At 39.0% G+C, this 15,858-nt stretch overlaps 1 protein-coding gene across 1 annotated transcript in view; it reads left to right on the top strand.

The window, feature by feature from the left end:
• Positions 1–15,597, top strand: part of MKX (mohawk homeobox) — a 51,821-nt gene extending 36,224 nt beyond the window's left edge. The window contains exons 5-6 of the mRNA XM_034644370.1: positions 12,942–12,975; positions 13,082–15,597. Coding sequence (XP_034500261.1) covers positions 12,942–12,975; positions 13,082–13,268 — 221 coding nt within the window. The 3' untranslated portion in view covers positions 13,269–15,597. The remainder of the gene's footprint in view (positions 1–12,941; positions 12,976–13,081) is intronic.
• The last annotated feature ends 261 nt before the right edge of the window (positions 15,598–15,858 follow it).

Here is a 15,858-nt window from a genome sequence, read left to right as displayed (position 1 = left end):
GTTTGGGACTCTTGTAAGGAATGTATGGTTTTCCTGGCAGTTATTAGCCTTTCCTACCTCAACCCCCAAAAAGGATAATTTTTTTTTTGCTTTCATGATGAAAATGTATAGCTTATGTATGAGAGCCAGGCTCCTTTATATAATACTTTGATTCAAGGCAATAATTACTATCTTTTTCTCATTGCTGATTCACAATCTATTTCTGGATGTCTGGAGAGAATTTAGAATTAGAGAATTTAATTTTTAAATTATTTTTGAGGATGTATAGTGTATTCCATCACCAGAAACAAAAAGTGAATAAGTGGATCTAGTTTGTTCTGGAAATGTAACTTTTGCTCTCTTTTCCTTTTTGCACAGCCTTCTGCCTTTTCCCTCCCTTTCTCTCTTTTGTTAAAAATTGGCTTATATTACTGATTGTTAGAATAGTACATTTCTCTCCAATGTCTCAAAAAGTATGGGAAAAGGTAGAAAATAGAAGAGCAGAGGATTACTTATAGCCTGGAGAAAGTATTAGGTTCATTGTTCCTTTTTCTAAATCAATAATTTTTTAATGACTAAAATAAATATTTTCTTTTTTATTTTTAAGGTGCCTTATTTACTTATAACAGCATATGACATTTATAAGACAATATGTATGGCAGCTGCTTGCATTTAAATATATTTAAATCATGAAAACGTGCCATTCTTTTGTATCTACATTTTCATGAAATGGCTTTGCAAGAATTTTTCTGTATATTATACTTGTTCTCTCCTTCTTTCGTGGTAGTCATTGAGCTCTGGTGTTTTGTTTTGTTTTGTTTGTTTTGTTTGATGCATGATTAGTTGTGTGAATAAGGGTGCTTGCTTTCTCTTTATCATTTCTTTGTTTCTGTGCTTAAGTACTATATTTTTAATATCTTTTGATGCTCACAGAAGTACCCTTCCTGAATATTACTTTTCTTTTTAATATTACATTTCTTAAGCCTTGGTGTGGGATCTTATTATTTTAGACTTGCTACATCTAATTTGGTAGGCCGTTGGCAGTGGTGGTCTCAGCATAGAATGAGTCTGTGTGCTCTGGGAAAAGAACATTATCAGCTCACGCTCCTGCAGACACCCAGCCAAGAGTTGTTCTCAGTTCTCAGCCTGCCCATCGACCATTAGGTGGCTTTGAGGTGATCACAATTAGGACTTTGGTTCTCTTCAATCCTTTGGTCCAAGATGCTCTGACATTCTGCCACTATTTAAGAGCCATTGGCAGGCCTGGACAGGACCCTCTCAATCCTTCTTCACAACTGTATTCAACATCATGACCACTGCATTCAATGTTAGTGATTTTGGCCTTGGTGGTGGCCTACTTTTTGCATGGTGGTTCTGTACCCCTTATTCCTTGTTCCTCTTTAGAGATCATATAGCTCCAGCTATGTCTCAGGGCTGCTGTGAAAATAACATTAAAAATAGCCAAAAACTGTTTGTAAAACCTCATCACCATCTTGCTGTATAATAAAACAATGCTCTGTTCATTTTGAGGCAGGCCTGAATAAAACATTCTACTAAGGGCAGCAGAAACGAAGTTTACTTTAGTTTAAAAAAGCTTGTTATCCTACCCTAGAAAGAAGAAATTCTATGTTAGGTTGAATAATTAGTTTTTGATGACCCCATGTGGATGACTATCTGTCACCCTATTTTCCCAAAGGGAAGATTAAAAAAATACAAGAGTTTCAAAAATAAAAGGTCCACCATCACAGCAATATAGAGCTGGGCCAATATGTTTATTTTCAAAACAAAAAAACACAGATCTTATAACAGTATATTGTTACCATCACTGTTCCAATTAGAAGGAGGATGATTTGATTATTCTGAAGTATTCTGTAATATATTACAGTGAAAATCTTGGGTTTCTTTATTCTCCAGTTTGTATTTATAATGACTGTCCCTGAATTGTATAATATATTAAAAATTATAATAACTGGGGATAAAGCAATGCAAGTAAAGTGAAATGTTTTATCCCCCCCAAAAAAGACATTTTTAGTGGTATTATATTCATGTTTCAGCAAAAATAGACAATGGAAAGTATCTCTGAAGCCCATTTCTGAACAATATTTTCCAACAATAATGTTATATCTCCTATTCACATGAAGATAGACTGAAGAACTTGGTTTGTTAAATACAGCCTTGTTATTTGACCCTTGTTGGAATACTAAGAATCCTTAATAATTTTTGAAACATACTGAAGAAATTCTGCCTTATGCTGCTACACTGGAGTGAACCCCTAGGAATTCCAGCACTAAACGCAACCACTTCTGAATGTTCCACAGCAGTTTTTCCGTGGGGGCAGCCCTTTCCCCATCTACATTAGAGCACCTGGGGAGCTCATTCAAAGGCACATTCCTTAACAACTCTGTGACCTACAGAATCACAGTCTGAGATGGGATCCAGGAGCCTGCCCTTTTGAGAAGTTCCCCTCTGTACGTTGTTCTCCTCTCTACAGCCTTTCAAGAAGATGGGTTAGAGGCTAGGGTGTGATAGCGGAAACCTCACATGAGGCCAGCATCTCTGTGGCACTTGGAGCAGCCCCTGTGACTGGTGAAGGATGACTGACAACGTTGCTTCCTTACTTCAGGAATCGCGACGCCATAGCCTTTACTATGGGCCAGGCACCGTTCCAAGAGTTCGACACTCACCATCTCATTTAGCCCTCACAGCAACCCAGGGAAGTAGGTGTTACTGTTGTCCCCATTCTGTAGGGAAGACACGTAGATGCAGAGTGCATAAATAACTTGCCCAAGTGCATTGGCTATTTGGATACATCCTGTGCTTTTACAAATTATGGTACAAGAAGATGGTTGTTGATTTATAAAATGTTTTTGTTTTGCCTCCAAACAGATCAACTTGTTACTATTCAGCCATTTGTCCCGCATCTTTTTTTTCCTGGATGTCTCTTGTATTCTAAATTTAGGTGATAACAGTGGATTAGAATCTATATGCTATTGGAATTTATTTTTTATTTTTTTATTTTTTTTTTAAGATTTTATTTATTTATTTGACAGAGATAGAGACAGCCAGCGAGAGAGGGAGCACAAGCAGGGGGAGTGGGAGAGGAAGAAGCAGCCTCATAGCGGAAGAGCCTGATGTGGGGCTTGATCCCATAATGCCAGGATCACGCCCTGAGCCGAAGGCAGACGCTTAACCGCTGTGCCACCCAGGCGCCCCATGCTATTGGAATTTAATAAATGCTTTGGGATGTAGATTCCTGGACAAAATTTAAAGTGGATACCTCTGACAAGATTTAAATGAGGGGGGAGGGGAGATTTGGTATGCCCTTGACCCAAAGGGTCATCAGAAGACCTTTGGACTAGGAGTACTCTGAGACCTCCAGCAGCAACCAAGTCCCCAGAAGGCATTTTATCTCCCCTTTACACCTAGTTCCTTTTTTAAATTTGCATACCCTTCAATATCATCAGCAAAAATTTTCCCAGTCTTCATTTCAAAGCCCCTCCCCAACCTACTTTAGACTTTAAATGACTGTTTCTGAGATGAAAAGCAGAAAATCACAGAACCTTTAAATGTAGAAATGTGTGAACATAGAATGCTGACATGCCAAGTACAGTTTTAACATTTTAAGTGTATTAAGAACATTGAAATGTATTTGAAAAGTAGAAGGACTGGAAATCCTGTTCATCTTATGTGTAAAATATGTTTCTTTTCTATTAATAAATACAGCAGATGAACTGTGAGTAGAGAAGCTGTCATTTGCTATTCCTCGGAAAGATCCAAGAAGTTTGTGAGCGTCATCTCTTTTATTGTGTCATTTCTGGTGTTAACGCAGTCAGACAGGTTTAACAGCAAGGTCTCCTCGTCTCAAGCGCCATTTCTGGAGATGGTAATTTGAGGAATTTGAAAAGCATGGCAAAAATGTGAGCCAACTCAAAGATACGCTACGGTTCATATATCAGAGGAAAAATACTTTTTGATGGTTTTTCAGAGATACTGAAGAGCTTGAAAATACGTAGATGGAGCCAGACTCTCCAGCCAGTTTCTAGGTTATTACAAATGCATATTTTTCCATTTCTTGTTGCTGAAGAAGGACGTATTAATACTTCATAACCTAACGCTATAAAGATATATATTCATTAAACAGCTCAACCTTCTAGAAAGGTAGTGTAGCAACTATAAAACCGATCTCAGGAGAATGAGTTCTGGTGCTATTGAAGAACTTAGGGGATGATTATCAATATCAACTTCGGACCAAAATTAAGGTTTAGCTAAGAATTGGTAAGTCCATCCAGTTTTCAAGACTAGTAGCCCGACTGACATGCAAAAGGAGCACTTTTATAAACAATTAATGCTCCTTGCAATGCACAGACACACACAGAAGTTATTCATGCATAGTTAGGAAGTCATTTTCTGAGACTTTGGCTGGAAACCTAGCTTTCATGGATGAAACATTCTGGGTAACATCTCCAATATTCCCCTTGAGAAAAATGAAGTAACGAAATCCATTAGACACTTAAAGTTTGCAGCTCTTCTTTCATGTGGCTCCAGTATTCTTTGTCTTGGCCTGTTGGGATAGTTTGGCACGAAAGAGCATCAAAAAAGCCATTTTGTCCTTGAGGATGATAGATTCTGCACACTTAATCCATTAATCTGAGATGATGGGCTTTGCCCAGAGTTGAAATATTTTGTTCTTACATAATGGTTTTCTTATTAAATCTCTGAACAATACTAATTTTTCTGGTGACTATATTCAACCCCATAGTCTAGATGTAAAAAGTAAAGTGAGAGAGGAGGTTAATTTTTTTTAAATTTTATGACGGTTCATATAGTGCTTGGTATACATGCTCAAGTTCTCTTCTGTTTTAGAAAATATTTGATCACGTGGTGGTCCTCAGAAGAAGCGTATTATTATAGTACCATTAGCCCCATTATATAGGTGAGAGAGTTAAAGTCAAGCAGCTTGTCAGCTGTCAAACAGATAGTAATTGGGGGAGCAGGGGCCCAACTCCTGCTGTCTGGTTCCAGGGTCTGGGCTCCAACCATTGCACTAGGCTGCCTCTGTGTCTCATACCAGACCACCCTTGTAGTTAATAACGATGAGCTAAGAACAGAAATGAGAATATTTAACATTTCCAGACCCCCTTTCTGGTCACTCACCAACAATTTCCTCCCCACAGACTGAATTCTAATTTTCAAAGTGAAGTTTCAGACTGAAAGTTTTAGACTTTGGGAAGGTAGAGCCTTTGAGATCACAGAGGAGCAATCTTGGTAGATGGAATCATGCAGAACAACTTAGCATCAAGAATATTTAATGTATTTAGTGAAAAAGGTTGAAAGTGAAGTAGAGACATTATAACTGGGTGGTACTCTGCTTGTTTAAAAAGTTACTTTCAAGTAATAAATCCCACTTCCTACACCTTTAGTCCTCCAGCCTAGATTGATGAGGTCAGAATACCTGTGCATTTTACAGTAACAAAGGTACCACCTGGAATTCACAAGGAGCCATTAGTCTCAAGGTCTTATGCTCTGCCTAATAAGGAAAGCCATCAAGCCCACTACTCCCTAACTGTTAGGGAGCCAAGCAACACTTTCACAGGTTTGCACACACACATGGGTACTGCTGGAACAATAAAGATGTTCTGTCGTTGTTATTGGAAATATAACCTATCCCGAAAGCTTTGAGATGTCAGCTTACCCCCACCCTGACCGAGGAGCTCTTCGCTATTGGTCCAGAAGAGAGGGGTGTGGTTTCTAATTTTTATTTCCTGGCAGGAGTTAAAGGAGATGATGCATTGACAGAGAGGCAGCCGAAGGTGGGGATCCTGTGGATCCAGGACATCTGGGCATCATTAGCCATAGTGAGGGGCCAGCCCACATGAGAGGTAGCAGGAAGGAAAAGAATCTTTGGCCAGATGGTCGAAGTCATGGCTGGAGGAAACACTGGCTTAATTTTTGGAAAAGATTTTTCTTCAAACTCTGAAATGATTTTGGAAGCCACTCATTCTTTAAGGCCTCGGGATAAATAATTGAGCTAGTATATTGCAAAAAGGAAAAAAAATACTAACTCTGTCCATGAATATGATGTGGGTTTCATTTATAATTCTCACTATTCAGAAAGCTTGAAAACTCTACCCCCAACCACCGTCTCAAGGCTGTCAAAACTCGGGCTCCAGTAACGCTTCTGCAAGCAGTCTCCTTGATAGTCACCAGGCTCACTTGCAGTCTCTTCTTGCAATGCTGAAGTTTTAAAGTAGAACTCAATTTTGGTTGTAGTGGAACTTGAAGAAGCAGTTCCGTCATCAACAAATATGTGTTGCAGGTTGTTGGGTACTTTTTTCCTTCGTGCTGGGGAAACATCACTTAGAATGATTTATCATTACTCATTCAGAAGCTCTGACTACCCCAAAGAGAGGCTAACCACAAAAATTTCCTCTAAAAGTGATGCAGCCACAGCTGTCTAGGAGTTATTGAGCAGTAATTCACTTTGTGCGATGGAAGAGTGATTATAAGGATATCACGTCTGTTAAAATGGCAGTCCAATTAAAGCATGGGAGACAGCTCAAGAGAGCTTAGAGTCCCTATTCTGTGATTTGGACAGACTTTTTTTTTTTATATTATAGATCAAATCAGCAGAAAAAAAGTCTTTTTTTGCATCTGTGGTCTAAAATACTAACAGAAAGAACAGAAAAGGTGCTTAATAGATTTTTAATAGGTTGTCGTTTGACAGGCTTTCTGTGTCAACAGTGCATTAAGCCTTGTCATGGTCTTCGAAGGTGGCTTTATCGACAGAGACCACTCGAATAATTGAATGCCATAGTTAAAAACATGACCTTCAGAGTCGGCTGACGTGGAGCTGAGACTCACAACCCCATTGCCAAACTGAGTCCTTTGTGAGTTTCTGGACCCCTCTAAGCTGCAGTGTCATTTGGAAATAAGGCCCATGGTGCTATTTCACAGGGTTATTGTAAGCATTTAACTAGATAACATTTTAGAGTGCCTGGCATAGTGCCTGGCATAAGAATAAGCATCCAATCAATGTTAGTAATTGTTATTTTAAAGATAACCCCTTCTCCTAACATTTGAGTCTCTCAATATTCAAGTTTAAACTGGATGAAGCTGGATTTTGAATTCTTCCAATCTGTTTACATTTCACAGGCAAAAACCACTGCCACATCAGGGAAGGCCACATGGTAGATTACTCTCTTATTTATTAATAAGGCAAAAGTAGAGGTTCAGTGGGAAAAGCAAACGTATAGAATGACCCCATTTTTAAAAACATGTATAAACTTGCTTGGAAAGCCATATATTCAAAGAATATACTAGTTATCCCTAAACTTCCTTTATTTTCTCTTTTATACTTTTCCCCAGATTTTCTACAGTGAACCTGTATGACTTTCTTAGAGAAACACACCATATGCTATTTTTAAAAGGAAAGTGTTGAGTCACAGTGGAACCAGTCTTAGGTGTGTGTGACCCCTGCCTGGACCCAGTATGTGGGGAAGTAAAGATAGAGACTGTGGAGGGGGGAGCAGGGAGAGTCAGGGATCGCTCCATCCATTTGGGATAAGGTCCTGTAGATTTAGAGCCGTCAGCGTTTCATAATCTTCAGAGAGGTTTTCCATCTGCCCGGTTTGCCAGAGTCTTGTTCTTTATCTCAACTCTTCCAAGTATGTAAATAACTCCAGAAACTGATCTGGTATCCCGGGGGCTCTTGGGACCTCTGAGATCAGAAGCACACCAACCCCTGGCTGTCCACATCAGCTGTCCGCAGTGATGGCCCCAAAACGGACACAGTGGGAGGGGGCACAGTTGTCAAGCATCTGGAACTCTGACTCACTCCATTTCAATTTAGGGAAATATGTAGTCCATGATTTTCAGATTATTTAATTTTTTAAAATCCTCATATTCTTTATTTACATTTCAGTGATGTGATTTACTGCTCCACATTTGTGGAATATTTTTAAACATTCTAACTTTAGGGCTTATTGATTAAATTTGAAAAGAAATCTCAGAGAAACAGATTTGGCCATATTTTCGTCTCTTTTTATGACCGTAACTCTTACTTCAGGAATATATATCAGAACTAATACGTTTCTAAATTGCATTTATCAAAGTCGAGTGGACACTTTGCCCACAGAGCTTGGTGCTTACACATCTCGGATTGCAATAGAAGTGGTTTTCAGTATAATTGTTTCTCTACGTAATTTTATAAGGAAACACATGTCCAAACTGAGGATAGCCCCACTTTAAGTTTCAACATGGTTTGGGTTTTACGGCATCCAAGATTTTCCTAACTACGCACCTCTTTTTTTTCCTTTCCTTTTCTTTTTTGGTCTTAAAACACGCTCTTTTGGCTGGTTCAGTAAGTTGTTCTTGCCAACCAGTTGCTTTTATGGTAATTGACAGCGTAGCTGATTTTTGGAACCTTAGAATCTAAAAAGGCATTTTAGCCCAGACTTCGGAGAGGCCGAGCCAAGCTACTTGCAGAGTGAGAGATACAGCTGAGCTGAATGTAGGGCAGTCAGACCCTAAGTCTGTGCATGTTAATTACCAGCAGTGAAACGTCTACTCTGGCTCACTTAAGATTTCTCTCTTTTCAGCAGCATTCAGAATCCTTCCTTCCCCTGTCCGATTGTGACTGGATGCCACTCTTGGGCAGGAGCCCGTGAGACCACCTGTCTGCAGTGGGCAGAAGTGGCGTGAGCCCCCTGAGCACTGGTGTTGGGTCAGTAGACCCGCTACACCTATCTATTGGCTGAAAAGACACAAAATACTTGAATCAGATAAGAGCCAGCAAGTTTACACTTCAAAAGAAAAAAGCAGAAGAAAAAAATATCTTCACATTTAATAGAGTCACTTCATATAATGAGTAGATTGTACATTTTCTGAGTTCCCCTCAAATGATATCAGTTCCCTAAAATAGCTGGGGTATTTCCCCAGATTTCATCTCAGCAAAAGGACTAGAAAAACAATCTTCCCAATCCACCAGAACTGTATTGTCCTTTGCTTTCCTACAAAAGCACAAATGTTTCAGAGTAAAAGGACCCCTGTTTGCTATCTTCCTTCTGTGAGTTCTTCTGGGAACTAGAACACACTGCTCTGCAGGAGATGGCTCTTGGACGCATAATATCCTAGGGACACCGGGCAACCCACCAATAACAGCAATAGCAAAAGCATGCCCTTCTAACACAAATTTATGTTTTGAACCAAAAGCACCCTGGACACAGAGACTCTCCCCCCACCGTCCCCCCGCCCCAAATAGTAGCAAGTCACCTCTTTCTTGTTGGTTTGAAATGTTTGACATTGAGCTTTGTTACACACTGTTTTTGCATTGCTATTAATAGAGAAGCAGAATGTCTCTTCTATTCATTACTTTTTATGAAGACCTTTTTCTGTTGCTGGGAGAACCTGAATCCATACCTAAAGACACTGAACGTACCCATCAGCTTTAGAAATAAAATGCAGGGGCACCTGGGTGGCACGCAGTTAAGCGTCTGCCTTCGGCTCAGGGCATGATCCCGGCATTCTGGGATCAAGCCCCACATCAGGCTCCTCTGCTGTGAGCCTGCTTCTTCCTCTCCCACTCCCCCTGCTTGTGCCCTCTCTCGCTGGCTGTCTCTATCTCTATCAAATAAATAAATAAAATCTTTAAAAAAAAAAAAAGAAATAAAATGCAGGATGCAGTCTTTTGAATGCTGCTGGGGACATTGTTGAAATTCGTGAAACTAATTAAGAATACCCCAACGGGGATTGGAATCTGTGTTTTACACTTCAAAGGTATTTTTCATAGGCGCCAAACTGTAACACACGTACACCCAAAGAGTAGGCAGAATTTTATAATTGCACAGCTGGCTGTAGTAAGCTTGTTTCTCAGTGGAACAAGTTCAGGGAGGCAGCCACAGCGAGTGCTAGCAGCCTCTAGCCATTGACTGGGCTGCAGGACGTACAAGTTCATTCTTCCTCTTAAAGAGAAGCTCTCCGTGGACCTTAAGAGTGAATTACATGTTCTCCTTTTGCATGCAGGCTCCGCTCATTTATGGCATTTCTGGGTTCTGTAACCCATTACATATTTGATAGCCACAGGCTTCCTTCTGTGCAGTAATCACTCTCGGGTTGACCGTTCAGGTAGGGAATCCGACTCGGGTCCCCTTTGAATATGTGAGACTGCTTTGTTTGTAAGCCAGAGCATCAGTTACATGGTCTTTTCTAAATTATGTTTTGTTATTTCCCTAATGTTATTTAAGCTTCATGGAACTTATTCTGCTTTTGCCAAGTCTTTCCATTGAATAAATATCTCCATAACCTATTGCTTCACTTTGGCAACAGAATTGTTGCAATTTGTGGCAAAATTGAGCAAAGGCTTAACTCTTTTTTTTTTCTCTGTAAAATATCCAATGTTGCTGGCTTTCCTCCTCCTAAACAAAGGCCTTGACTTGGTCTGTTTTGCTAGTGCCTTGTCTCTGTCATTCCTGAGTAAAGATTTACAGATAATAGTATGAAACAAAGAATGACTTAACAGACATAACAGAGACATGCTGTCCACGTACAGAGTCACTAATATGGAATAAGCTAAGACACAAAGTGCTTAGAATAGTTCCAGGCCCATAGGAAGTGATCTGTAAACTAGGATTATTGGAGTTCTGTGAATTAAGAATTGTCATCCTCTTCCTTCAATTACATAAGTAATTGTATAGTTCCAAAAATACCAAAAGCAGCAGAAATATAGCTGAGCATCCAGGCCAACCTAGAAGGGACCAGAAGATCTAGGTGACCATCTAGCTGCTAACAGATGGAGCTATTTCCCCAAAGGATCCCTAAATGAAAGGAGATCAAAGAAAGGGACTAATGTTTGTTGTTCTGTTTTGGGCCAGACACATAGCATCTCATTTATTCCTCATAACAACCTTGTCATTTATGCACTAAGTGTTTTTGTTTTGTTTGCTTGCCTTCCTTTTTTTTTTTTTTTTTTTAAGCTCCTGGGATCCCTGGGAAGGGTTGTACAAGGAGCCCATAGTGACCCATTATTGTCCCCAGGTCCACACCAGGAGGCTTGACTCAGGAGACACTAACAGGTTTTCCTAATTCTTTTCCTTCCTAGAGGACACAGGAGTTTAGCTGCCTCATCTCCATGGACATATAATCATTTTCTCTTGACCATATCTTCCTTGGAAAATTTTACCCTGGAAAATTTACTGTGTTATGATCATGTTGAGTCCTATTCTCAAGTCCCATGACTGTCTTAGAGCCCAGAACTGGAAAATTATGCTGCCTGGCCTTACTAGCCTTGAGCATTGCAGAGGGGGAAAAATGCCCTCAAAAATATTGGGTTGGGGGAGGTAAAACAAAGGGAGAGGTTGGAGGGCAGGAAAAGACAGCTTTCCAAAAGCCATAGAACCGGAAGGCCTTGAGTAAATATTGTGCTTTTCATGTTTCCTGTGTAGGGCAAAGGGCCTCATTTTGTAACTACTTGGTAATATTTATTGTTGTTGATGATGATGATGGTGGTGGTAGTGGTGGTGATGGTCGTGACTTAGCCTAGTTTTGGAGTCTCATAGGCTGATGGGGAGTCCCAATCCCGCTCCTTTGTCCCCACTTCCCATGCCATGCTAGCAGATCCTCTTTACCCTCTGTACATTTTTCCGTCCAGCACATCTATTTTTGTGTTCCTAATACCATATTCTTTTAGCCTCAAAGCTATCTAGGGAGATTTAATCAAGATCAATAGTTCGGGGCACCTGGGTGGCACAGCGGTTGGGTGTCTGCCTCCGGCTCAGGGCATGATCACGGCATTGTGGGATCAAGCCCCACATCAGGCTCCTCTGCTGTGAGCCTGCTTCTTCCTCTCCCACTCCCCCTGCTTGTGTTCCCTCTCTCACTGGCTGTCTCTATCTCTGTCGAATGAATAAATAAAATCTTAAAGAAAAAAAAAAGATCAATAGTTCATTTCATCTTTCTTGATATTGATATTTGCATTGGTAGACATTAGTACCCCGAGAGAGGGAGGAAATCTACACCAAAAAAGAGAGTGCATAAGCAAAGCTCACACCGTAATGCTCATTTCCTGCAGCATGAGGGGTTCCTTTGCAGCTAGAAGACTGGTGCCTACTTATTCCAATATGGCCAAAGTCCTGTGCTGCTGCATTGAATCGGTCACTCATTTGCTAGCTAGCCAGAAGGAGCTATTTGTCAGTCCTTTTTCCTAGGTGAAGGTTCAATTCCCATGAAGTCATAGAATATTGAACCAGAGGCATTCTGAAATTCTAGGATCTCCCTTATTTTATAGTTGAGGAAACTGCATCCCAGACTGTGGGAGCATCATAGCCTGTCCAGAGATGCACAGGAGGTGAGTGGAGGGGTGAGACCAGAACCTGGCCTCAGGAAGAATTAGCGTTCTTGTCCCTCCGGAAGAGTTAATGTTCTGTTTGCCTCCTCATGAAAAGGCCCAATTTCTCAGAATAAATCAACGTCATATTTTTGTATATTTATGGAAGCTATTTTGTATTTTTTATTTCCTGTTCTCATCTTATTCCTGCTTCTTTGCAAAGAGATTTCTTTTGTGTCTTAATTTAAACTACTTTACTTGGTAAAAAAAAAAAAATTAACTGATTTTCAACCAGATTTCCTGATGAGCTTCTATTCCTGGTAATTAATGATGCAACTCCGGAGATTAAAAAATAAAGAAAAGGGATGCCTGGGTGGCTCAGTCGGTTAAGCTTCTGCCTTCAGCTCAGGTCGTGATCCCAGCGTCCTAGGATGGAGCCCAGCCCTGCATCGGGTTCCCTGTTTGGCAGGGAGCCTGCTTCTCCCTCTCTAGCTCCCCCGTGCTTGTGTTCCCTCTCTCACTGTCTCTCGCTGTCTAATGAATAAATAAAAGCTTTTAAAAAAATTTAAATTAAAAAAATTTTTTAAAAATAAAAAAAGAAAGAAGAAAAGAAAAATAATTGAATATTTGCTTGTTTTTACAGACGCTCTGGAAAATGGATCCAATAAGGGCGACAGGTGAGAAATATGTTTTTATCCGCCATTTGTGCTTTCCACTGATGCCATTTTCTGTGTACATTGCAGTACCTTTGATCATTTTCTTTCTTTTTTTTCTTAAATCCAGTGCAGGCAACAGGAAGGGACCAAGCAAGGATGACACGTACTGGAAGGAGATTAATGCAGCTATGGCCTTAACAAATCTTGCACAGGGCAAAGACACACTGCAGGGAACTACCAGCTGCATCATCCAGAAGTCGTCCCATATAGCAGAAGTAAAGACCGTTAAAGTGCCACTGGCCCAGCAGTTTTAAGGGTTTGTCGCTTTTCAGACCAATGGCTGTTCTTCACGTCAGTGTTTTCCCATAAATCCTCCTCCTAAGAGCCGAAGCAGAAGTGAAAATGACTCCCTTTCAAACCTCTTCTTGTTTTTAATTATCCTAAATATATCATTTAGTTGCTTCTATAAAAGACATATAAATTATAAAAACCTCACTTTAATCAAAAATAGTAACTTATTTTATGTTACTGAAACTATGCATCAAGTGTCTGCATTGCCATTACAGTAAGTGCCTTGCTTCCCCAAACTCAGCAACAACGTGGGCATAGTGGAGCTGCTATGCCTCAAACGACAGCACCACAACGCTTGTTAGTCTGTGTGTGTCACTCCAGATGGGCCCATAACCATTCCAGGACTAAAACCACGATCGCTGAAAGCCCTCACAATGTATTCAGTAATTCACATGTTGAAACTTGGAAGTCTATTCAGCCCAAATGAAACATTCCTCTAAAAAAAACTTCTGCAGCCTTTAAAATTGTTCAGCATGCTTTTCAGAGTGACAGTGAGAATTGCATGCATGTATCTTGCCTGCCTATCTGACACACTACAAAGTTCCAAAATGAGCGGCGATCACGTAATATGTACACTTAAGAAGAATCCCAGTGCACACGTGGTGATCTGAAAAACTTTTTCCAAGCATTGCTGGAAAATACCACAATGCCCTTTTAGAATTAATTTGGATTTTCTTTTTCTTAAGTTTCGCTGAAGTTTTCAAAAATTTTATTATGTAAATGACTCAAAATGTTCCCGTGTAGAACTAAACCTATAGTTTAGTTTTCACACATAATCCTGTTTGCATTAGAGCTCAGTGCTCTTTGTGATGGAAACTTTTTCATATGGAATGGTTAAAAAACCTTTTAGTTGGTTCATTTCAAATTCTAATTGCTGATGGACAATTTGCATTGCAACGAGAACAAGACAATGAAAGAAATGTATCTCTGTGAATATACATATACACACATAAAATTGGTTTTTAAATTTAAAACATATGGAAAACAAAACATGGACAGTCTTTGAATTTTGCCAAGTAGGACATTTAAAGTAAGAATTAAGTGAAATCGTGCATTAAAAGAAAGAACACTTTGTTTCTGAATTAGACTATCATTGAGTGAGAATAATCAATATCAAGAAAGAAGAGTATAGTTTTCAATCAAACAATAATATTCTAATCAGCTTGGGGAGACTTGAAACTTGAATAAACAGTGGAGATGCCAAATGTAACAGAGTATATGTGCTACAGAGAAGTAAAAAGGATTTGACTCTCTTATGGTGGGATGTTTTTTCTGGGTATGTAATCTATTTTGTAATTTTTTTTTTTTAAACTGGAAAGCTTTTTTGAGTGTGAATGAGAGCCAGTAGTGCAGCCATGTGGTGATATTTTTCTTTATTTTGCAAAACGCTTTTAAAACCAAAGGCTGCTCTAGTTGATATACGGACAATATCAATCTTGATATGAATTGTAGGACACTTTTTTCATGTAACATAGCATTTGGGGATTGGGTTTATTTAGTGTAATGAAAATAATTTGATATAAAAATATTTTGTACATATATATTTTTACTTTGTTTTCTAAATTGCTGTTTGCAGTAACAGTAAGTGCAAAGCAAGATATGTTAAGTTATGACTGTATGATCAGATGAAGTATGAGTTCTTTTGGTTTACATCCTTAAATAGACACAGATCCATTATAAAAACTTCGGAATCTTTATAAATTAATTTTGTCAAAGTGTGATCATGTCAAAGAAAACTAAGGACAAGTACTTCACTCTTTTTCATACTATTATAAGTTATTCTGGTATTAAATATTTTAATAAAATTGATTTTGTTTGACGTATTTCAGTTAGATGAATAGACGCTGGTTGTTTTTTATTTGAGTTAGTCATAATTCATTTTTGCCATCTTTTTAAAAATAATCAGCAAATTTGTTCTATGTTATAAACTATGGATGAAAAGCCAATATAGCAGAACTTTCACATGATTTTTTTTTTATATACCAAAGCTTGGAATCTGGCCTATAAACACATCAAGAAGATTTTATAATTAGCACATCCTTGGCAATATCTCCAATTGCAATTACTTTTAATTTATTTTTTCTTTTGCTGCTTTTACATTTTCTGGAAATTAAAGTCCCCCCAATCCTTTAAAAGAATCTTGAACAATGCTGAGCCAGCAGCTAAGAATCTAACTCATAATTTATGTTGTAGAGAAATAGAATTACCTCTATTCCTTGTTTTGCCATATGTAATCATTTTAATAAAATTAATAACTGCCAGGAGTTCTTGACAGATTGAAAATAAAAGTTAATTTCTAGACCTCAATGATCATATGAATTTTGTTTTCCTTTGAGAGTTGACCAGGTGGAGAAAGAAGTAGAACAGAAGGGTCCATTATATGCTGCAAGTCTCTTTAGGTTGGTAAGGGATATGATATGGGAGCACTGCATTTGTATTAGGTTTGATTTTCATCACCTTAGACCACCAACCTACCTTTTAAGAGCCGAGGAAAAGAGAGTATGATGCTAACTGTTAAAATGCGTAACTTTAAAATGAATATTTTCACTAAAT

This window comes from Ailuropoda melanoleuca, chromosome 15 (genome assembly GCF_002007445.2).
Source record: "Ailuropoda melanoleuca isolate Jingjing chromosome 15, ASM200744v2, whole genome shotgun sequence".
NCBI lineage: Eukaryota > Metazoa > Chordata > Mammalia > Carnivora > Ursidae > Ailuropoda > Ailuropoda melanoleuca.
The sequence above is the reverse complement of the archived record's forward strand: the minus strand, read 5'-3'. Positions and strand labels throughout refer to the sequence as shown.